Source organism: Bidens hawaiensis, unplaced genomic scaffold (genome assembly GCF_021521415.1).
Source record: "Bidens hawaiensis isolate Kalapana, Puna unplaced genomic scaffold, B.hawaiensis_p1.1 tig00006296_1, whole genome shotgun sequence".
Classification (NCBI taxonomy): Eukaryota; Viridiplantae; Streptophyta; class Magnoliopsida; order Asterales; family Asteraceae; genus Bidens; species Bidens hawaiensis.
The window spans coordinates 59117-83845 of record NW_027504967.1 but is presented as its reverse complement, the minus strand read 5'-3'; the positions used below and the strand labels follow the sequence as shown (position 1 = coordinate 83845).

General features: G+C 34.2%; 3 protein-coding genes across 3 annotated transcripts; 2 read left to right on the top strand and 1 right to left on the bottom strand.

The window, feature by feature from the left end:
* Nucleotides 1-289: 289 nt before the first annotated feature.
* On the bottom strand, nt 290-10107 carry LOC143609607 (CHD3-type chromatin-remodeling factor PICKLE-like). Its single transcript, XM_077084316.1, has 30 exons — nt 9990-10107; nt 9316-9461; nt 9097-9234; nt 8855-9009; nt 8603-8764; nt 8274-8518; nt 8109-8204; nt 7896-8032; nt 7596-7802; nt 7413-7520; nt 7274-7324; nt 6581-6680; nt 6346-6488; nt 6157-6254; nt 5460-5598; nt 5150-5386; nt 4099-4221; nt 3912-4021; nt 3479-3560; nt 3181-3378; nt 2944-3088; nt 2735-2840; nt 2588-2662; nt 2424-2485; nt 2268-2344; nt 2058-2188; nt 1652-1967; nt 1443-1575; nt 742-815; nt 290-664 (listed from the first exon to the last, which is right to left on the bottom strand). Exons 2-30 carry the CDS (start codon nt 9457-9459, stop codon nt 404-406), a joined length of 4053 nt encoding a protein of 1350 aa, XP_076940431.1. The 5' UTR covers nt 9460-9461; nt 9990-10107; the 3' UTR covers nt 290-403.
* Nucleotides 10108-11895: 1788 nt separating this feature from the next.
* On the top strand, nt 11896-16594 carry LOC143609605 (uncharacterized). Its single transcript, XM_077084315.1, has 5 exons — nt 11896-12810; nt 12886-12939; nt 14162-14965; nt 15092-15139; nt 15554-16594. Exons 1-5 carry the CDS (start codon nt 11896-11898, stop codon nt 16592-16594), a joined length of 2862 nt encoding a protein of 953 aa, XP_076940430.1.
* LOC143609604 (uncharacterized) lies at nt 15782-23035 on the top strand. The gene is made up of 8 exons (XM_077084314.1): nt 15782-18096; nt 18467-19342; nt 19425-19574; nt 19723-19829; nt 19904-20268; nt 20366-20406; nt 20506-20618; nt 22627-23035. Exons 1-8 carry the CDS (start codon nt 17104-17106, stop codon nt 23033-23035), a joined length of 3054 nt encoding a protein of 1017 aa, XP_076940429.1. The 5' UTR covers nt 15782-17103.
* The last annotated feature ends 1694 nt before the right edge of the window (nt 23036-24729 follow it).

Sequence of the window (24729 nt, the reverse complement as noted above, 5' to 3'; positions counted from 1 at the left end):
TAAGCGAGTCAAAGCTGAAGCGTAAACATCAGTATATATGCCATAAAAACAAACCAAATAATGCAAATCTCAAATTTCATCCAAAACAATCCACGGACAAATGCCTCACCTTGAGAATCAATGTTTATAAAACAAACTCAACATAACACCAATACATTGGTGTGTATTAGATGAAATATAGTTGTAGTTCTAGTTGTAGTTCCTATGATCAAAAGCAAAGCCCACTTTCAAATTAACATTGGTGTGTACTTAACTTACACAAACTTTAGCACCTAATTAGTTCTCACATTCCTTAATTAGTAATAAAGATCCAACCCCACTTTAGTATAACTAAAAGTCAAACAGTTGATCTTCACAACTTTCAAAAGTCCACAACAAGCAACATGTTTCATGTTTGAAGTCTCTACTCCAAAACAATGACACCCGGCCCTGGTTTTTCTTCACTAGACTTGTCTTGATGACCATCCGCGTCTTCCATTTTCACATCCCCATTGACGGGACCCGATTCATGCTGATGTGGACTTGAACTAGCAACGTCACCGTTACTCTTCTCGGTTTCAGTCACTGGAGAGATGATTTTAGTGATTTTTTCATGTATGGTTTCTAGTGGTTGAAGATTCTTTTTAAGCTCCAAACTTGCATTTTCCTCTACAAGTGTGCACATCTACAAATCACATGTTTAATGTTATAACTAATATATTAAAATATACTGATACTAATACGACAATATTAATTGGTTACCTCGTTATATAGATGGGGCATTGCTAAACGATCCGGTTTATCATCACAAGCAGCTGCTGTTATTTCTTCTGCAGCTGTTGAGAATAAAAAATAGGTCATGTTCATTGGAAGACTTAAATTTAAAAGCAAACTTTGACTTTGACTAGACACATGGTTTCGATAAACTGTTGACTATTATAAAATACCTAGATTTCTTTCAATAAAGACAAAATAAAGAATAAAGTTAGGCCTTGTAAATGAACCGAATGAACACAAACGGAGCATGTTCGTGGCCGTTAATTTAACCTTAACCGAACAAACGATCGAACACGGACGAGGTTTTCTAGTTCATGTTCATTCGTTAGGAAATGAACATGTTCGTGTTCGTTTATGTTCGTGAACAATATTAATAAATGGTTCACAAACAAACATAACCAAGACAAAACCAGTTAGAAGTACATACAAACAATATACTAACGAGCGCAAATATGCGAACTTAAACAAACGTAAACTAACATAAATGAATGTAAACAAATGAACTTAAACAAACGCCCATGAACATAAATGAACAAACGAGACATGTGTCCATTTTCGTTCGTTTAATTAAATGAACAAAAACAAACTTCCCGCCGAACAATACACAAACGGTTCACTTAGCGTTTGGTTAATTATAGGCCTAAATAACATGTAACTAATTGCCATCAAATAATTTAGACACTTACAGATAACTTCAATTTGAGGCAGTTGACCGGACACCTGAGTCACACTTCCATTTTGACTTGCGGTTGGTTTGTCTACAACCTTTTGTTCGGTCTCCATATTGTCACTTTGTATCTCGTTAGGCTTTTCATCACCCTGTAAATAAACATATAATATTGCATAAACGAGAGAATCATATAAATTAATAAAACGTGTAATAAAACCGACTTACAAAGTACTCTTTTTGGTATTCGGCATTAAGTCCTTTTTCAAGAAGTAGGACCCGTTTTTTAACAAACTCAACGACTCTTCTTTGCATTTCTCTAAACTGATACAATGCATTATTTGAAGCAGCAGTGTCTTGTGGTTGACCACCAGAGGCCACAGTTTGACCGTCAAGACTGCTGCCAGCAGGGGCAGTATAAGAAGGCTGAGCCGCTCCAGGAGCGCTCAGATTTGCACTTGGAAGACGCAGTTCTTGACAGATAACTTCTACAATCCGCAAGTCCTTGTCATCAACAATAGCTTGCCATCTTCCATAACCGTGCCTAAATTAAAAAACAAAGAGTAAATAAGAAATAATATCTATCATAACAAGGAAAATATGATATAACAACAAAAATTATAAAAAGGGTTACTTTAACACAGCACGGAGTAGGGTTCGATCATGCTCGTCCTTCCAGAATTTCAGACCTCGTAATCCAGGATAACGATATATGATGTCATCTGTAAATAGTGGAGCTGGTGGATTCTCTGGAGAAGATTTCACCTGAACAATTTAAGATGGTAAATGATTAGATAAAATAATCACATTAAAAAATAATTATTATACGAAGGATGGAACTCACCTTATCTCTTACAAGAAGCAAAACTGCAATTCTGACAAGTACGTCTTCAATTCTTAGCCCCTCTTTCGGTACACCATCTGCAATTATATAATTACACATTAAAAAAAAGAACTAATTACACACATAAATAGAAGATATTAGAGACAAGAAAGTCACCTGAGAAAGTGACAGCGTCTGTCATATCTTCTGAAATGTGTGCCAAGAAGAGCTTTCCATAACTGCAGGTCGATAATAAACCAAAAAATAAAAAGTAGACATTTTTAATATCACAGTAATAATTTTGAGATAATAAAAGAGAATAAAATAACTGAGACACTTACGCTTTAATTTCTTCATAACTCTTTTGCTTTAATCGTGAAGTAAATTCTGCCCAATCAAAGTCTCCAACCCCAAATCTGCAATATACTTATACACATTTTAATGTCCATTACAACTATTAAAATTATAATAACTTATAGTAACAATACCTCATTAAGGTTTGCACAAATTGGGCCCTTTGACTTTGATTAAACCCAAGTACTCTAAAGGCTCTCCCTTCACCTTCCATAAGGGGAGGTTGTTCAGCATTGTCAACTGGAAAACAGAAAAGAAAATTTTTCAAAATCAAACTATGATACTTATACAACCTATAAAATTTTAAAAAAATAAAACATAAAAAAATTACTGAAACATTTACCACGTGTTTTCTTTCGGTAAGGCTTTCTTGCGGGTGCGATTCCGGTTGAATTATCGCCATCAGATAATTCTGCCTCATAATTATCATCAGCGTCAGAGCTTACATCTTCCAATCCCGCAAGATCATCATCTTCAACGGACACCATCTGATAATTGCCAAAATAACAAACAGATGTGTGATTTATGAAAACACAATTAAATTGAAATTAATAAATGTCCTCTTAAATATCATAAATACCTGCTTACGGCTTCTTTTTCCCTTTCCCATAGAATTAAATTCTTCAATTTTGTGCACTTCATATCTATCTTTTAACAATTCCTCCCAATAACTCGACCTTTCTACATTATTTGCTGCACTTTTGTTCTCTGCCAATGGCTCTTCTATTTCCTCTTCCATTCTTGACTCAGTCTCATCAATATACTCAAAATTTGCCACCTAATTATATTAAGTTATAAAAAAAACCTAACTTTAATTCAATTTCCAAACATAAAATCCCATCTAGAAGCAGTACCAAACACAACCAGTCCCCACAAACCTTAAATGCTTTCAAAAAGCCGTCTTCTTCTGCATCATCTGTTGCAGCATTTTCTTCCTCGGTGTAGTCACGGTTAAGTAATCTATCAAAGTTTAAGAAACGAAGAAACCATAGTGCGTATTTGGTCAAATATACCAAAGAAAAAAAAATAATATGAACTTTTATCAAGGCAGCTTATATACAATATCAACATACTTTTTCAACTTGTCCCATTTAGAAATCAATTTTTTGTACTGTTTGGATCAATTAGTAATAGGTAAACATAACATATTTTATACATAATTTAAATACAATTGTTGAAAATACCAATAGACTTTCTGAGCGCACACATGTTCATTATACTACCCAAAACTTAACATTCTTATATGAATATTATCACTTTTGACAGCCGGTTTTTTTATACTACGAATAATTCGTGTATATAATCATTTACCTATCTATTGCAGCATCATCATAATGAATTTGCCTTGATTTTGTTGCCTCGTCATTTTCATCAGCAAACAATTCCTTTGAACCATATCTTATAATGTCATCGAGCTCTTCCTACATTGTAAATTGTAATAAATAAACACAGAAAATAAATCAACTTGTTTCAAATCATTTCCGGCAGTAAAATGTACCTGGTTGATGTTTTGATTTTTAAGCTTGCCAACAACCAAATGCTCTAAAACCATCTTCTTTTTGGTCATCTCCATCATTCTTTCTTCAATCGTTCCTCTCGTTATGAGTCTAAATATCATCACCTGCAAAATGACAAATAACCACATTACTAAAGAGAGTCAACTAAAGTAAACAAAAAAGGCTACCTCAAAGGGGGTTGAAACTTGAAAGTCAACTAAAGTCTTGTTTTTATGCAATTAACAAGGATTTTGAATTATTATTGTAGACATTTTTTGTTTTGTTTTTATAAGCATCAATGCATCATTAACACGTTAATTATATATAAAGAATTTCAAAATGAACAATCTGGTCAACCTCCTAAATCATATTATGAATGATTTAGATTATTACAATTAAATATAGCTTTTTTAAGCATTTAATACATTAATTATTATAACAAATTAACCGACCAGTAACCGAAATAATTAAAACAACTAAACCCAACCCAAAACCGACGGCTTGGTTTTATGTTTTTTTTCAAAATCCAAATTTTCGTATCAATTTCGGTTTTGCATGTACCGAAACCAAAAAAAGCGGACCGAACCAACCATTACCGAACCAAAAACGTACAAACCGAAAAACCGACTTTTGTCATTGAACTAATGGAATATAAATTTTTTTTTGAATGTTACGTAAATTATAAATAATAAATGGTGTACCCAAGAAATTATAGTCCCAGATGTGTAATAAACAATTAATTATTAATTAACAAAAGAACAAATTTAGGCCTAAAGTTTCAGACCGATGTTTCATTATTTTTGGTCAAAAAAAAAATCGGTCCAAAAATGTAAACCCAAATTTGCAAAACCAAAACTGAATTAAACCCATTATGAAAACCGAATTAAAAAAATTATAAAACCCAAAAACCGATCTATGCACACCCACTAATTACTGAAGCACAAAAAAAACGTTTTCACTCGACCTGACTTGACCAGGTTCAGCACATACTAAAAACATCCCACTTGAACCTAAACCTGTTTTGACAGATTACCAATCTAACCAACTTCTAACCTTGTTTTTCTGTCCAAGACGATGAGCACGGGCCATAGCTTGTAAATCAGCATGTGGGTTCCAATCACTGTCATATATAATAACCGTGTCTGCAGTGGCAAGGTTTATTCCAAGACCACCGGCTCTGGTAGACAACAAAAAGCAAAATCTAGAAGAACCGGCCGCATTGAACCTATCAATCCGAACTTGTCTTTCACCGCCATTAACTTTCCCATCAATCCGTTCATATAGCCATTTCTGAATAGCATTTAAAGAACACATATTCACATCAAAGTCAACAACAAAAGTCAAATTTGTTAACCGTTCCTACCTTGTAATTGCAATAATCTTCCAACAAATCCAGCATGTGCTGAAATTGTGTGTATATTAAAACTCTATGTCCTTGCTCTTTTAGCTTCACCATCATTTTGTCCAAAAGCTGCAATTTTCCGGAAGCTTCCAATAGTTGTCTGACAAACAGAATATGAAATAAATTAGTTCAATTTATGAACAAAAATGATTATTTGCATACTTGTAAACAAACTGAACATTCAGTGAACAGTTTGTGAACCATTCGCTGGGAAGTTAGTTTATGTTGTACGAACATGAAGATATTTTTTTGTTCATTTAGTTAAATGAGCAAACATGAACACCTGTCTCGTTCGTTCATTTAGTTTACATTTGTTTAAGTTCGTTCGTTTACATTCATTATATATTCATTTAGAACTTTATTGCCCATTACAACTTGGTATAGTTTTAATAACTTTTTAGGCCCAACACATTGTTCTTTACATTAACCATTCATTATACTGTTAACAAACATAAATGAACATGAACTGATGAACATGAACATTTCCATTCTCTTAACGAACGAAGTCACGAATACGAACAAGAAAACTCCTTTTGCTAAATTGTTCGTGTTCGATCGTTTATGCAGCTAAAGTTAAATGAACGAACATGAACATGCACCGTTCGTGTTCATTCGGTTCGTTTACAAACTTGAAGGAAAAAAAGATAAATTATATTACTTGTAGAACTCATCAGTGTCTTCTGGTTCAACTCCCTCAAGCATGAATGGGTGACAACAAAGCTTACGCAGTTCCATAACCACATTAATAAGCGAAATCTGATTAATACAGCAATAACCATCACATGTCAGATTTTAACTTTTAAAAAATAATACCTGAAGTAGCACATCCATAAAGTTAAAAGTTCACCTGAGCTCCACCTCGACGAGTTAATAACTGATAATTACGCGTTAGAATTGCTTTATAATACTCTTTCTGTTTGCTACTTAACTCCACACGTATCATGAGTTCTTTTTTAGGTGGTAGTTTCTTCATTACATCTTTCTTAAGTCCTGCCATTTATGTACACAAAAAGATCATCAATGTTATTATAAAATTGATAAAAATAACTGAAACACAACAAGTACAAATTTGAGATGTTTACTTCTTAGAAGATGTGGGGCCAACATCTTATGTAGCCTTGAAACCTGCTCTTCTTGATTAATATCCTTGAACTCTTCCTGAAACTCCTCCAAACTTGCAAACTGCAAACATTTTAAGTTAAATAAACCATATTTTTCAGATATTTATATTTCATTATGTCAAATTACAAACAGTTATAGAGGTGCTAATTGTGTTTGGGGGTTGACCCGAAATCGTGTTAGACATATGTATGTGCCCAAACACGACATGAGATTTTTCAAGTTGACATGAACACGGCCTGTTTAACCGAATTTATTTTCTATTTTTTCACTCAATAATATTAAAAATTTAAATCATTACAACAAAATAAACATATGTATATGAAACAGTTACATTTTAATAATTAAATCTTACGCTAATTTCTCTTTTAAGTTTTAATATTTCGGCAGAAGACACCCAACCACTATAACTTATGACATAACTCACAATTTAAAAAAAAAAACAAATGGGTTAAACGGGGCAACCCGCAAAGCCGCCGGGTTAAAACGAACATGGCCCATTTAGCTATAAGGGTTCACAGGTTTCACCCGAACCCATTTATACTAAACAGTACACAGGAACCCGTGAATATCGTGTTAGGTTCATGTCATAAATTCACACCCGTAAAAAGTTATAGCTAACAGTTGCAGTAAAACTGTACAGCTGTAAAACTAACCTTTCCAGCATCAAGAAAGTGCATAAGCATGAAAAGCTCATCCAAGTTGTTCTGAAAGACATTTATAATAACAAAGAAAGTGAAAAACTACAACACAACATATATACTAAAATATTTTATCCAAAAAATGTTAGAAAACCTGAAGAGGAGTTCCAGTCAATAATGTACGGTGTCGAGTGTTAAACTGCTTTAACATAGAAAACAACTTTGAATCTTTATTTTTAAGGCGATGACCTTCGTCCACTATCTACACAATAAAAAATTCATTAAATAATAAATGTAAATTATCAAAAAATTGTATTAAACGGTCAAAAAAGCGTACCATGGTCTCCCAATCTATCGCCTTCAATGACCCGTTATCTATATTAATCATTTCATAAGATGTCAATAGCACATCAAATTTTATCCTTGCTTGCTTACTTTCACCAATCCCATGTTTCTTTTTCTTGTCTTTTTTATGAGATCTCGGGTAATAAAACTCGTGTTCTCTTATGACAGCACGCGCAGCAGCCGTTCCAACATACATTACCTGCAGTTGTTGGTTACCTTATTATTCTGGAAACTAAACCTCAAGCCTAAATCAAACATATGTTTTAAACTGTCAAGAGAATTTGCAACTTACAACATTCATATGAGGTGCCCATGTGGCAAACTCGCGTTCCCAGTTTCTCAATGTGGAAAGCGGTGCTACTACTAAATGTGGGGACACGTTCTCTTCGTATAAAGATGCCAAAAAAGCTATACTTTGTATCGTTTTTCCTAAAATTTTAAAAAGATTAATTAAAATTGTAACTTTATGTATCAAAGCAAGAATAAGAGACTCGAGAAAGCATACCAAGTCCCATTTCGTCTGCAAGTATCACGTGTGTTTGTTTAGACCATGAAAACCGCAAGAAATTCAATCCTTCAAGCTGATATGGGTGGAGCTCACCTACAATTACACCAATTTGAAATATCTAACAGAACTGTATACAATAATCAATAATAAAAATTTGCATACCTCCAGGAAGAAATTCGGGGCTTTTTTCAAATTGCAGAAATTCTTTTGACTTCATTTTGGAGTCAACTGCGTCACGAATATTGCCTTTTTGCTTCCTTAACTTTCTATATCTAGACCGCAACCTATTAAAATTCTCAATTTGTTGCTGAAATGACGCGATATCTGATTCTGATTCCCAATAGCATTCATCATAACTAAGTCCCACCCATTTTACTAAATATTCCTTTTCCTCATCCTCTTCTTGCCTAATTCATTCACCAGATATCACTTAAAAGGCATATTAACAACTTTATCTAAAAATCATAGGTTGAGATTTCAAATTATTTCACCTGCAAGCAAGAATCCGATCAACCATTGTATATTCGGGCCTAATTGCGACAAAATCATCTTCTGAGGTGTTGCCCACCGGCATTTGCTTGCAAAAATTGTTTACTTTTGTCCTTAAACGAGGCAATTCCTTGTAGGCTTTTATAAACTCCTTTTCTGGTACCCTAAATACACCAAAAAAAGAGAGTCCGGGTTAACTAAAAAAATTAAAAGTAACTTCGTGTTTTAAGATTAACTATGAAAAGATATTATACCATGTGCAATGGAGATAAGATAAACCTTTCCACTTAACAAGATACTGTTTCACAAATATCTGCTTTGAACCAAGTTTAGAAGCATCACTATCATCAGCAACCGTAGGCCTCATTTCACAGTCCAAAATCTTTTCTATATCATTCAACGGATTAACCTGCAAGTACAGCACATCACAATAATCAAAACGTAATCCTTAAGCGTGAAACACAACAATATCAAATCATTTCATTTCATAACATACACATTTTGGACACCACCAGGTGGCAGGAAGCGGAGCTTTCAAAGGCGGCATTAAACACTTGGGATGGTACTCATACGTGCACGTCTCACAAACAAGTAGATTCCCAGATTCACCACACGCGTGACACAAATCCTCCACCTGTAAACATTCAACTAAATATTATTTTGCAATAGATACGTCATACGTGTCGTGCAGAATCTATATAAAAAAGGAAATTACCGCGTCATCTCTGACTAACTTCTGAAACTTCTCTGATTTTTTGGATTTACCGAGCGGAAGATCCGATTCATCATCGGAATCATCCATACTGTATCGAGGCCTCGAATCCGATCTAACACGAAGCCTCTCAGCTAAACTACTCATCTCTGCAACATAACAAGCCGTTACTAAACCTAATTTAACATATATTCTGTATATACAACATTAATTAAGATAACAAGTAGTTACTAAAACCTAATTTAACATTAAATTGAATCGATCGATAGTGTATAAACATTATTAAGATAGCAAGTAGTTACTAAATCCTAATTTAGCACAGATTTAACAGGTATTAAGTATATACAACAATTAATTAAGTGCTAAATATAAGTTTATAATAAGTGAAATGTAGCTAGCTCGATTTCACAATTACAAACCCTAAGTAACTCAAATTAGTACGCAAATTGACGCTAATTTGAATCGACTGATCGTGTATATACATATAACGGTTAACGAAGCTTGCCTGAATCAATAGAGGTTAAGTTCTGATGAAATTGGAATGAAGGTGACGGAGAATTAGGGTTTGATGAAACGTGAAATTGGGGGTCAGGGTTTGATGAAATGTGAAACTGATTACATGAAATGATGATAAGTGAAATTGAAATTAAGATAGTTAATATAATGATGTAACGAACCTGATGATGCCTACTGGTTAATTATTGTGTCTGAATTTTGGTTATGCAGTTAGGAAGTGGATGATGAATTTGGGAAACTCAGGTTGTTTTCTCAAAACCTTTTTTTCTATTTTGTTTTGTTTTGATTTTTACTAAGGTTGTTTATATAATGAGAAAATGAGACGGCTTTTTTTTTTTAGGCATAAAAAACCCGATGAGACTCTGAAAATTTAGTAATCTGATTTGGAAAAAAAATGTATGAGTGGCATAATTAAAATATTTTTGAAATTTGATTACTATTATGTGACAATTTTCTTTCTATTTTTTAAAGATATTATTATGGTGTGTTTTTGTTGAAATAATTAATGTAAAAAAATTGTTATTAAATGATTGTTCTAAATATAGGATTTAATTTATTACTTACAATAAATGATTACATTTATGTATTATTTAATTTAAGTTCTATAGTCACCTAGTCGGTGATGAGATATGACTATGGGAAGGATCCGGAAGAGACATTGGACTATGTCCACAAAGGATATCCGCCATACAGATGGCACGACTGGAACTAGCCATCATAAAAGGGGTTTGGACATAAGACTTGATGTTGAAGAATTGTTTGATTGAGCCAAATCATGTGAAAAGAGGACATAGATCTCCTCAACAATGACGGATATAGTAGGAGAGCGTCCCTTTAACCATATGAATTATAGAAACCACGGTTGGGATAAATGAGGTTAAGACGGGAAATGGAAGAACGAATCATAACTCGTGTCCTGATCTAGGAATGTCCAATAGTGGATCGTTGTTAGAGGAAAGATCTAAGGGAAATTACATAAATGCAGGTGGCTTGTGCAATTAATCCAACAAAAATGGTTGACATAACAACAATAGCTGCCGAAATTCATCTATTTCTGGACCCCATGATGGCTCTCTATACCAGCCCCATTGACCAGAAATTACCAGGGAATACATCAACAACCTGTTCGCCACTTTACATGACTTTTCTAGTCTCGTGAGCAGAAAGGAGTAAGTCGGTTACATAAGGGTTCACCCGAGTCCAACACTTTAGCTTGAACATAAAACCTCTATCATCTCTTACTTATTGTTTTATCACACTACCAAGATTTATCCCCTTTTTCACTAAGTCATGACCATATTGAATGTATGTTTACAAGAGCCTAAAACTGAGATCTTGTCCTGGATGAATTGCCCGGACTTAGAAGAACGATGAAAAGACCGGATAACCTTTCGCCAAATTATGTCTTACTCCTCCTTAAACCTCACCACCACTTAGCTAACAGCCTAACATAGCCAAGTTGGCATCCCGTGTAGTTGGATGATACACATAATCAAAGTTACTAACTACCAACAAACATTTAATTAATTCATGAGTTCAAAAGTTTAGATGGTGGTGTATGTAGGTGTAAAAATTGATGTTTAAAAAAAACCTAAGCAGCATTTAAGTTTTATATACAATATTCCACCAAACGATTGTTTCGGATTTCAAGTCTTAATAATCAAATGCATACTAAATATAAGTATACTAAGAGCTATCCATTAAAACAATTAACATTTCATGACACATGCAGGTGGCTTGCGCAATGAATGTTGACATCCCACTGCAAGTTGCCTAATTTTATATAGAAAGTCAATAATCAGTTACATACTATGATATTAAGTTCTTCTTCGATCGGCCACATATAATAATGAATTATGATACTAAGTCTTAGAAGCATTGTTTATATACGTGCTCGCATATTTAGGAACTTTTGCACCTTTCTCACATTCTTCCACAACCCTTCTTACACTTGAAGCACATGAAATAAAACCAAGTGTTTTGATTTACTGAAAATCAAAAAGGAACGATAGTTTTCGGAGAAACCTACAAAATATATTGTTTCGTTCTTTGATCACCACAGACATCATGTCTTCATCTTCCAAAGACGAAGCCGTCATGACCTGGGATGAATATATGGATTTATTATATATCCCATATGCCGAGATAGAATCCGCCACCAACAACTTTGCTGATGAAAATCTCCTTACACAAGGTACCTATTGTAAGGTTTACAAAGGACAACTCTTACAATCTGAGGAACTGATCAATATTGTTGTACGCAAATCTCGACAACAATTCCTTACTTTCAACGAGCTGATGTTTTACAAAGGGCTTAAGCATAAAAATATCGGCTCGGTTTTAAAGATTGCTAGCACCGAAAACGAGACTTTAATCATACAAAAGTATGAGGTTAATGAAAGTCTTAACAAACATCTAAGTGGCCTAACCCTCACTTGGATGCGAAGATTGCACATATGTGTCGGTGTTGCACGTGCATTAAAATCCCTTCATTATGATTATAACATCATACATGGTAACATCAAGAGCTCCAAAATTTTACTAGATCATAACTGGGAACCCAAGTTACATGGTTTTGCATTTGCTGTTGCGGATGAGCATGATGGTCCTAAGAGTACTAGTAAATATCTTCGTGCGTTACAATATTTGGACCCAGCACATGAAAACACGCATAATTATGTGACTAACAAATCAGACATCTTCTCCTTTGGTGTCTTGTTGTTTGAAGTCTTGTTTGGTAAAGAAGCATCCATCCAAAACAATGATAATTGGTATTTTGCTCGACTGGCAAGATCACATTATGAAGAGGGAAAACTAGATGATTTGATCGATCCGGATCTTCGAAGACAAATGAACTCGCAATCACTAAATATCTTCGCTGAAACGGCATATTGTTGCTTAAAGGTGCGTCCGTCAGAACGTCCAGATGCGAATCAACTTCTCGCTAAACTTGAGAAAACATTGGAACTTCAACACAAACATGTAATCATTTTAACTTCTCTTCTCTACCTTTCATCTATTAGTTAATTCTCATTATTGTGATTATTCATAATAAAGGATCAATCAATAGTTGCTGCTGCAATTGAAGGTGCATCATCATCCATCCACTTGGTAAGACCATCAATCCTTTGACTACTCTTTTCTACCTTTCATCCTTTTTAGCATATATAATGGGCTATAAATTTGTTAACTTGATTCCTATTATTACGATTATTATTACATTAAAGGACATTCTGTTGGACCGGGACTCTAGAAGTCGGTTTGGGTTGGGTAGGGCCGATTTCATTTATATCATCGGTTTATTAATTAACCTAATCTATAAGTTGATGGATTAGAAATTTAGCATAGACGTACAATTAAAAACAAGTTTGATTACCATTTATAGCTAGAATTAGAGTCGTACGTAGACGGCTTATGATTTGTAGCCGAGTTATGGCATATATATAGTCCTGATCGAGTCATGGTCGGTTTGGACGAGTTGATGTATTGAGTTTTGAGTTCATTTTCTCAATAAAACTGGAGAGTCATTCCACATCGTTTTTGTTTTGTTTAATCGATGATCGATCCTTGACTTGACATTCAGCCCTTGCACATAAAGGTATTTTCATAATAATTAAAGTGGTTGTGGTGCATCATCAAAGAGGAATATTTATTAAAAATAAAATTTGATGTATCAAAATGACGTTTAACCTCATTTATATTTCTAATATAATGAACATAGAAAATGTGGTATTGTGTATGTGTATGTATTTATATTTTCAGCTAAGATATGCTTTTATTTTTATAAAATATTATCAACCACTCTTCATGACCAGAAGAGAAAGTTGGATAAAGTCTAAAGTCAATGGTCAAAATCAAAATGTAAGAAGTCAGAGGGTAGAAAGGGCAAAAATACATAATTGTTTGTTATGTTAGTTAATCTGTTGCTTAAAGTGAGCAAGTTAGTTTTGTATTGTAGTTAAGTTATTTGGAGAATCAATATTACAAAGAGTGTTTTCTCTATACACAATTGTTTGTTATGTTAGTTAATCTCGTGTTTTCCCCGTCCGGTGACTCCATCGGTGATCCACCGACTATCCATGGATGAATTATGCTCGTAAATTCTTTTCCCACACTTTGTTTTTTGATTTATTAACAAGGGTTCCCACTTTCATCCAGAGACATTAGCCAGGCGTGTCTGTTATTGCAAGGCATCTGTTTTCGCAGTCTCTAGCTCACTTCCAAACTCGTTAACCTTCCAAATTTCCTTGAGATGGGAAATGGAATGCTAAATAAGGATTTTTTTTAGCTTAAATAATTAGAAACCTTTTGTTTTTCTCTTTGTTTTACTTAGGCATACCGATTTCAAGAGATATCATTAGCCACCAACAATTTTTCTGAGGAAAATCTCATAGGTGGATTAGGAAAGGTGTACAAAGGACGACTCATGGTGCATGGGAAATCGAAAATGATGGATATTGTTGTACGGAGGTTTGATTCTAAGTATGGGCAAGGAGATGCATTAAAGACGGAGATTTCAATGCTTTCTAGTCTCGAGCATAAAAATATCATCTCTTTTGTTGGGTTTTGTGACGAGAACGATGAAAAGATCATCATTTATGAGCATGTAGTTAATGGGATTCTAGATCAGCATCTAAACGATCCAAATCTCACATGGTATAGAAGACTGAAGATATGTTTAGGTGTTGCGCGTGCGTTGAATTACCTCCATTATGATATCATACATTGTGACATCAATAGCTCTAAAATATTTTTGGATAAAGATTGGGAACCAAAAATATTTGGTTTTGAACTTTCCACAAAATATCCTCAAAGTTTGAGGCATCGCCTTCTCTTCTCTCGCTACTTTGACAACACAAATATGACACCCAAATACGATGTTTACTCGTTTGGTGTGTTGCTGTTTGAAGTCGTTTGTGGGAGGAAACCAACGAGCGGAGAGCATGGCGTTAAGAAAGAACTTGATGACATCATTGATCCAAATTTAAGGAAACAAATGGACACACAGTCATGGAGTGACTTGATAAAAATGACTTATAGCTGCTTAAATGAACAACTTGTGAAACGTCCAACTATGGATCACATTGTCAAAGAACTCGAAGACATGTTGGAACTTCAATGGTCATATGAATATCTTGTAAGATCACCATTCACCTTTTTTTTAATAAATTTTGGTCATGCTTTCTTACATCCTTTAGATATTATCATTATTATATATATATGTTTGCTAGTTGACTTTTCTTTGTGATAATTGGTTTTAAAGGAGCAGTCAAGATTTGCAGATGAAGGTACATCATCAAATCTGTTGAAGGTAATATTTTATTTTAGAGTTATTCAATAATACCCAACCATACATATTAATATTAAATTAATCAAATAGCAAACATAATACACATCTTCTTCATCTATTCTAACCTCCATCACAAGTTTTCCAGGAAGAGCATAAAGCCGAATCACAAACAACTAACAGCTTAACAAGTACTCCTTAAACACACAACTAACATTAATAAACAATATTAATTGACCCAATTTTCAAAGACATTATTGTTATTTCGTAAGCAAAAAAAAAAGTAATCATTCAATCTACCTTGAACTTTGTGTTTTTCAAACCATGACACTTTTAATGCGACGGAGGGAGTATAAATAAGTCAAACTTCAAACAGTTGTAACTTTATTTATTTAGATTCCCTAATATACTCCCTTTTGCTAACACATGATTTTGTAGATGGAATTGTTGAAGATTCCTTTAAGCGAAATAAAGTCAGCTACAAGTGGTTTTGATGAAGCATACTATGTAGGGGCTGGCGGGTACGGTAGAGTATACAAAGCAGAACTAGATGTTTTAGATGTCGAAAATTTTTCATCGTTGGAAGGTAAAAGTAAAGATAAACTGCCTATGAGAAGAACTGTAGCCATAAAATGCATCATTGATAGGGAAGACGAGAATAGTAAACGAGGGTTTTTAACGGAAATTGAGCTGCTTTCAAGTTGTAAGCATCCAAACATAGTCTCTCTTCTAGGCTTTTGTACAGAAGCTCGTGACATGATTCTTGTGTATGAGTATGCTACTAAAGGAAGTCTAAGTGATTATTTGGGAAACACTTCTAAAACTATTGATCTTCCTTGGGAGAAAAGACTACAAATTTGTCTTGATATTGCACATGGAATTAATTACCTTCACACCAATATGGAAGGCAAACCAAGGATAATACATCGCGATATAAAGAGCGAGAATATTTTACTAGATGCTAATCTAAATGCAAAGGTTGCTGATTTTGGGCTCTCCAAATTTCACCCTACGGGTCAACAAGCAAGCACCATATATACAAAACGTATTGCAGGCACAGAGTTTTATATGGACCCGGAATATTTGACTACATGTAAATATAAAAAAGAATCTGATATATACTCATTTGGAGTGGTTTTATTTGAGATTCTATCCGGAAGGTTAGCGTATGATTCAACTTACGTGTGGGAAAATGACAATGGGCTTGCGCCCATTGCAAGGCGACGTTTCAATGAGGGGACACTAAAGGAATTGATAGATCCTAAAATGATAGAAGAAGATGCCGAACATCTTATCACGGTAAATAAAGGACCCAATCAAGAATCTTTTGAAGCATTTTCAAGAATCGCATATCAATGTTTGGCAGAAACTCAAGCCAAACGCCCGACAATGGAAGTCGTCATCAAGGAACTTCATAATGCATTGAAAGTGCAGGTAAGTCAGATTGTTACAAAGATTGCAATATTTTTCTCATGTTGAATTGATATCAAAACAAAAAATAAAACGAACACCTAATTTTAGAGTAAACTCATTTTTATTATACTACGGAAATACAATTCCATTACCCTAATATAATAACGACACTCTTGATGCAACCTAACTCGGCTAACACATAAATAGTTGCACCTAACTTTATGAACAAAATACATAATTAATTCTCACCCATTAAATGGCTTGTCTAAGAATCAAGCTTTGTCTCATATACTTGAAAGAAGTTTGCAATCTGATGGGTGTTTTTGTTGTTGCGGATGCTCTTTTCTGATTCCCATGCATCTACACACACATACACTTTCATATTTTATTGGTAGTTTCTATTTTTTATGTGAGTTCAAAGAATCTGTCTTTTTTTATTAACCATAAGTCCATGACATCTACAAATTTCATGCAATTCTGATAATTAGGCATGGACAAATGGCAATTTCCTTTTACTTTCATTAGCGCACTAGCATATATATAAGCTACAACATTCTCCTTTGTATTAACAAATAATGTTGCAGGGGGAGTCCATGGTTCTCTCAAGGTTTCGGCTCAGTGATATAGAATTGGCCACCCAAAAATTCTCTGAAACATGCTGCATTGGATCGTTTCCATATGGTAAGGTGTACAAAGCAGAAATTAACGCTTTTGACAACAAAACTTCATTTGCCTTTGAAGAGAAGAATGATCGTGAATCGCCAAAGACACGCATCACTGCAGCTATAAAACGCATTGTTAGTAAACTAAGCGTACAAGGAAAAGAGGAGTTCTTTTCGGAAATTGAAACGTGGACTAGTTATGCGCATCCCAACATTGTCTCTCTTCTTGGCTTTTGTGATGAGGATGATGAAATGATTCTTGTTTATGAGCATTCTTCTAACAAAAGCCTTGACGACTATTTGAAAAATGTTGATAAAATGAATAATCTTACATGGACGGAACGTCTACACATGTGCCTTGCGGTTGCACGTGGGCTTGATCACCTTCACACCAAGATACACAACCAACAAATGGTAAAACTCGGTGAAATAAGGAGTGCCAACATTCTGATAGGCAAGAACTGGGAGCCGAAGATCGCTTACTATGGGATCCCAGCATATTACTTGACAAATCAAGAAGGGAGCATTCCCATTAGCAAAAGAGTTTACTCGGATCCAGAGTTAAACAATCTGCGTGCAATGAGAAAACAACCATATGTTTTTTCTTTTGGAGTTATACTATTTGAGGTCTTATGCTGGAGGTTGGCGTACGATCCAATTTACATAGCTGAAAATGACCAAGGTCTTGCAGCTATTGCATGCCACCACGTTTATGAAGGAACAATAAAGAGTATGATGGATCCTAAACTAAACGAAGTAAGTAATGAAGACATTCTTACCTCAAACAGAGGACCTAATCAAGATTCTTTGGCCACGTATTTGAAAATCGCATATCAATGTTTGGTAGAACCAGAAGTTACAATGAAAGTCGTCATCAAGGAACTTGAGATAGCGTTAAACTTTCAAGTACGTTAATATTTTCACTCTAGTCTATACATTCTTTCTCTCTTCATATTCTTGATCAGTAGTAGGAAGTAGTATGCTTGATCAGTTGATCATGATCAATCATATGAAAATGTGAGATTCTTGTTAAATGGAATACTGCTAAGACCCGACTTGACACTTGTATAAAATACAAACAACGTTAGCTTGTAAAATAGCTAGATTGATGTTGATCCTTGGGCTTACTTTCGAGAGGTGAACTCCCTCTCCTAATGATATTAAATACTAATCAACATTAACATAATAAGTGATCTTCTCTCTCATTACGGGTTTTGCGCAGTGTAATTGTTTTGATTATGAAGTTTATTTGATGTCAAATAATCATAACTCACAGGAAAATCTCATGAAAAGCCTCCAACTTTCACTCAAAGACATTGAGGCGGCCACAGAAAAGTTCAGTCAAAAGAATTGGTATGGAAGTGGAAGATGCTGGGAGGCATATACAGGAAAACTACCACACGCGGACACTAACACTACCATATTGGCAAAGCGGTGGAATAGCAAATTTGATGGTCAGTTCCAGACAGAACTTGATATTCTTTTGAAGCGTAAGCATACGAACATCGTTGGTATTATAGGCTATTGTAACAAGACGAATGAAAAGATCATTGTTCACGAGCACATGTCTAAAGGAAGTCTTGATAGACACTTAAAAGATTCTACTCTTAAATGGATGAAAAGGCTCCAGATATGCATTGATGTTGCAAGTGCATTGGAATTCCTTCATGGAGGTGATGTAACACTGAAGAAGGTGGTACATAGGAACATCAAAAGCCGTAGCATTTTATTAAATGATGATTGGGATGCAAAGATTTCTAATTTTGAGTTGTCATCATTATATCTGTCGAACCAGGACATGGAACATATCATCCATGATGCTTACCTTGACCCACAATATAATCGAGGTTTTTTAACCGAAAAATCAGATATATATTCGTTTGGCGTGGTTTTATTTGAAATCTTGTGCGGACGATTGGCATGGGTGGAGGGGTGTGAAGATAAGAGCCAATTTTTAGGCCCTTTGGCTAAACACTGTTATGCACATGGAAAACTTGATGAAATTGTGTTTGAGGATATAAAGGAACAAATTGTGCCAAAATCATTGGCCATATTTGCAGATATTGCCTTTCAATGCCTGCATGAAGATGACTTTGAAAGGCCACAAGCAAACAAGGTGACAACACAACTTAAGAAAGCATTGGAATTTCAAGTAAGTTTTCATATCTAGTCAACATGTCAGTCTAATCACATGTATTTATTATTATTCATTAAAATGTTTAATTTATACATAGGAGGAGTTTGAAATATGGGAGGCCAAACTACCTAGAGACTACCAAGAAATAATAGGCTTGTCAGAAACCCCTGAAATTTACCAAACTGAAAAGAAAAAGGATCTCTACAAGAAGCTTTCTAATGGGATCTTCCTTCCAAAGGAGAAAGTGGTAAAGCTATTTAGTTTTTTTTTATATCAGTATTCTTAATATCTTTTAATCTTAATGAGTATTCACTTACATAGTATCCTCAAAGTGAATACAAAATTCATACAAGTAATTATACATTATAGAAGTTGTGCTTTAATTTATTTATCAGTGGTACATACTAAGCGATAACGGAGAAGCAAATAAAATGATATCGGCAACAACGTTTTCTTATGAAAATCATAAATCACATAAGTGGCGATCTATTCATAAATCAAGGTCCTTTCTCTCGCACATACAGTTTTCGACTAATGCAAAGAATGTTTTAGACTAATTGCTCAAAACATGTACAGGTTTCGGACAGTGGCAAAGATGTTGGATATTTCAAATTTAATGATCAAAATTACGATAAACACCCGATTTTTATCTCCTGATGTTGTATACGGGATTTATTTGGTCTTCAAATTTTGTGATCCTAGAAAACTTTCATGTAAAAGCATGTACGTTAACCTGAAGTACACAAACGAGACCAAAACTTTACATTCATATTTTGCAACATGGAGAGACGATGAGTGGATGATGATTGAATTGCACCGTTTCTTGAATCACAAGAACGATGTTACTTTCAAGTTTCTACTAGAGAGCTTTTCAAGATACTATTGCAAAAGTGATGCTGTCTATATTGAAGGCATTGAGTTTAGAGCAATTAAAAATGCAAGTTTGAATATTACACTTTGGTTCTCATTTTATGTTATGTTAATATGTTGTATGATACACGTTTATCATATGATGTTACAATTTGAACTCACAGGTAGCACATGAAGATATCAAGAATCATGATGACAGGAGTGAAAAGGTCATTTTTCTAATTTTAATCTAGTAAATTTTATCTTTAAAGAATCTAAATATTCCTTGTGATATTCGTACTAAATTCTTTCGATCATTCGACAAACAGTTCTTACTAAGCGAATTGAATGGAAAGAAACATCTTGTGCTTTCTGCAACGGAGGTTTTGTACAATTCTTCGGAACTGAAGCCTTTTCGTTTTAAGTCCTCGACTGGCTCAAGGTTTGATTTTGGATTAAACTTCATTAATTTGAAAGAACCATAAGTAGGGGTAAAGTTAAAATACAAAGAAAACAAAAATGAGAAGGGTGAGAAGGATTCCAGTCCATTGATCTTATATTTGAATGGCTCAGATTAATTCAATAAATAAAAATTGATGAAAATACATTAAGGTAATAACCCATATTTGTTGAATTTCTCTCTCCACATGCAAGGCACATGCCAATTCCCCCATCATTTTAAAATATCCATAACTTTTTCATACGACATTATTTTTTTAAAAAAAATTCACCATAATAATAAGCGTATTTTTATCTTTAATATGAGTATCATATTGTTATATAAAAATAAAAAAAAATAATGGGTTTTTTAATTGTGTTTTTTAGTTGTTCATTGTGTCATTGTGTAATATGTTGTTTCCATTGTGTTTTACATTTCAAGTCATTATGTTATATATATTCACCATTGTGTGTTACATTTTAGGTCATTGTGTTTTACGTTTTAGGTCATTGTTTTATACGTATTCACTATTGTGTTTTACGTTTCAAGTTATTAATGGCGAAAAAAGACACAATGGTGTGCGAAAAGACACAATGGCGAAAAAAGACATAATGGTGTGCGAAAAGACACAAAAACGAAAAAAAACACAATGATAAGCGAAACGACACAATGGTGTGCGAAAAGACACAATGAAGAAAAAAGACACAATGACGAAAAAGACACAATGATAAGCGAAAAGACACAATGGTGTGCGAAAAGACACAATGAAGAAAAAAGACACAATGACGAATAAAACACAATGATAAGCGAAAAGACACAATTGTGTGCGAAAAAACACAATGGTGTGTGAAAAGACACAATGACGAAAAAAGACACAATTATAAGCGAAACGACACAATGACGAAGAAAGACACAATTATAAGCGAAAAGACACAATGGTGTGCGAAAAGACACAATGACGAAAAAAGACACAATGATAAGTGAAAAGACACAATGGTGTGTGAAAAGACACAATGACGAAAAAAGACACAATGATAAACGAAAAAACACAATGGTGTGCGAAAAAAGACACAATTATAAGCGAAAAGACACAATGGTGTGCGAAAAGACACAATGACGAAAAAAACACAATGATAAGCGAAAAAGACACAGTGGTGTGCGAAAAGACACAATGACGTGAATTTTGTTTTAAATTTTATTTAACAAAAATCATACTCATATTAAAGATAAAAAAACGCTTGTTATTATGATGAATTTTTTTTTAAAAATATCATACGAAAAAGTTATAAACGTTCTAAAATGATGGGGGTATTAACATGTGCCTTGCATGTGGAGAGATAAAATGTGTACAATTATCTTTATACTCTTTTTCTTTTGGTCCCCACTTGACACATGTTAATTATTTATGGCTTCTCACACTTCTCATTTTTGTTACCCTTTGTAGAATAACTTGACCCCCATAAATAGTTACTCTTAGATTAATAATAATTATTTTGAGTTTCAATTTCAGCCTTATACTTTAAACAACATACGCGTTTAATCCATTTAGTTTTCATTTCATTTTATTTGTCTTTAATGTTCGTTAACTTAAGAACAAAACCGAATAAGTAGGCGTGTTAAATTTCTCTCTCATTATTTCAATATAAATACGAGTTATTTTTTTTCTCTTTCGGTTGGAGTTGTATTTAAATTTGGTATCATAAGCTATACCCAAATACATGTATTGTACCTGTGATGTAACCAATCACACCAATACCGACCAAAACCGAATTCTCATTGCATCTCGCGGGGGAATCCCACTAGTTACTATGTAAAATCTATTAAAATGAGGTTGGTGGCTAAAGTTTGACAATGCATTGTAAGCAGGTCTATGCTTTAGGCCTAATTTAAAGTTGCTTCCTAAAATCGAAAAAAAAATATATAATTTTTGTTTATTCAGTTGGCATTTAATAAAGCATCAATGTTGCAATCTTTTTGTGATAATTAGAAGTATGCAATCATTTTCATACAGATTTCCAGATGTGGTGGAGCTTCTACCCCAACAAGTATTTAGAATGAAATACGAGATTGAAATTCAAAGGTTGTCACCATCCACTGAATACACATGTTACCTTGTGTTTAAGGTTTCGGAAAGGTGTCAGGGGCTGCATTGTCCTGTGAAAGTACGGGATCTACTCATTAGGAAAAACGAAGAGGACAAAATTATTCATTTTAGATCTCCAGCCCCGTCGAATCAACATGATTCTTTTTGGGTTCCAGCGCTGAGGAAAGATGGGTGGATGGAGGTTATGGTGTGGAAGCTCAACTCAAGGTATAATAAGCTTGGAAACAATTATATTCCCATGAATTTAAAACTGATAACTTATGAAGGAACTATGTCCGGACTTATTATTTGTGGCTTGGAGTTTCGACCAATGTAGGGAAGTATATTAGAGGTTGCATTTTCAGTTTTCAATAATGTAGTTATTTCCAGTTTTTTTTATAATGTTAGCGGGACATATTGAACTTGAAATCAATCTCTATTATCAACCCCTATAAATAGATTTTCACACTATATATTTTTCTAAAATAGTTTGGCATTAAGGGACTGAAGAACTGGAAAAATATGTTCAATCTCTGTTAAGTTAGAGTTCATAACAAAATAAAAGACAAATGGGTAAGAAATTGTGTCGCTAGGCTAGCCCTTTATGAATATAAGTCTTTTAAATATATTTTTTGTTTAGAATTTGCTTAATTAGGTTATCTAATTAGAGTAGACTCAGATTTTCATCCAGCTCTCTTCAAACTATTTTAGTGCTAAAAACATCTATGTTTTGTTTTTTTTTCCTTTCTTTTTTCTGCAAAGATCTAAAACTTGAAAAACTGAACATCATTCATGTAAACAGGATCAAATTTTTAACCTCTTAACAATCAAATTAACATCAACCACAAACACAATCAAAATCATATGTTTCTAGTTTCTACCACAGTACCACGACAACGCGGTACTTTATCGCCACTTGATATATCTTTGAAGCCCAACTCTGCAATAAGCTCATCGCTCCTTAGATCCAGAGCCCAACAGTTGTAAGAGCCATTGCTTACACAAAGATGAACTTATTGATCTCCTTAATCATTCGATCATATTATAACATTTTTCAATCTAACAACTCTTTTGTTTATTAAAAAACTAATATAATTGCTTAATTAATCAATTACACTGGCAACTTGTTCATATTAAAATCTTGGTGAACATAGGTTATGTCAAATATATAGTCATGATGCTTAATTGTAGCAATAATTAATTAAAACCATATATTGAAACAAAATATATATTGAATGATGCACCCGCATTCACATCTTCCCGTTTTTGAGCCTTGGAAACCGTCCCACCACCCCGCTCATCTTTCTTTCAGTATCTAGATGGGCGGGCTGGTGTTTCTCCTCTTTCCCGACCAAAAATCCAACTTCCATCCCGGTCTTCCTTCCCGCTACTCCATTTTCTTCTTAGTTCGGCATGGCATCTGACAACTACTCTCTGCGGCGGTTTCATTTCTCTAGGTACCACAGGGGGTGGGGCGGTGTTCCCACTCTACCTATCGGTACCTGCTTCCATGTTCCCGCCCATTGCCGCCACCCTTTTCCCTCACTTTTTGAAAAATATTTATTTGAATATACCCATAGATGATAAAATTATGAAATAAGATGAAAATAAAAGAAATTGTTTAGGCTGTATATTAAACAAAAGATTCATTACTTTAAATAGAGTAAAGTGCCATTTTCGTCCCTAAGACCATGTGTAGTAATAAAGTTCCACATTCAAGGGTTATGCGCCACGTGGCGCCCGGTCAGAGTTATGGTTTTGTACAAAAATAGGCTGTAGTCATAACTCTTCACATCCAGGGGTTATGCGCCACGTGGCGCACAGTCACTTTTACAGTTTTGTTTTTTTTTTTAATTTTTAATAAGAATAATCAAATAAAAATAATATTTTATTAAATAAATATTACAAGAAAATAAAAAAAAAACTATTCGTCGTCGTTGTCGTCGTCGTCGTCTTCGCCCTCTTCGTCGTCGTTTTCATCGTCTTCGCCATCGTCGTCGTTGTCTTCATCATCGTCTTCATTGTTACACT

What these genes read in the sequence shown, in the direction of transcription:
- LOC143609604 (XM_077084314.1), top strand. Translation starts at nt 17,104, where the DNA reads ATGTTGCAGGGGGAGTCCATGGTTCTCTCAAGGTTTCGGCTCAGTGAT. An exon ending in TCCTTCCAAAGGAGAAAGTG is followed by an intron (nt 19,575 to 19,722) that starts GTAAAGCTATTT and finishes TTTATTTATCAG; the next exon opens with TGGTACATACTAAGCGATAA. An exon ending in AAGTCCTCGACTGGCTCAAG is followed by an intron (nt 20,619 to 22,626) that starts GTTTGATTTTGG and finishes ATTTTCATACAG; the next exon opens with ATTTCCAGATGTGGTGGAGC.
- LOC143609607 (XM_077084316.1), bottom strand. Translation starts at nt 9,459, where the DNA reads ATGAGTAGTTTAGCTGAGAGGCTTCGTGTTAGATCGGATTCGAGGCCT. An exon ending in GATGATGCTGCAATAGATAG is followed by an intron (nt 3,561 to 3,911) that starts GTAAATGATTAT and finishes AAACTTTGATAG; the next exon opens with ATTACTTAACCGTGACTACA. An exon ending in GCTTTTTGAAAGCATTTAAG is followed by an intron (nt 3,379 to 3,478) that starts GTTTGTGGGGAC and finishes TAATATAATTAG; the next exon opens with GTGGCAAATTTTGAGTATAT.
- LOC143609605 (XM_077084315.1), top strand. Translation starts at nt 11,896, where the DNA reads ATGTCTTCATCTTCCAAAGACGAAGCCGTCATGACCTGGGATGAATAT. An exon ending in CATCATCATCCATCCACTTG is followed by an intron (nt 12,940 to 14,161) that starts GTAAGACCATCA and finishes TGTTTTACTTAG; the next exon opens with GCATACCGATTTCAAGAGAT. An exon ending in AATGGTCATATGAATATCTT is followed by an intron (nt 14,966 to 15,091) that starts GTAAGATCACCA and finishes TTGGTTTTAAAG; the next exon opens with GAGCAGTCAAGATTTGCAGA.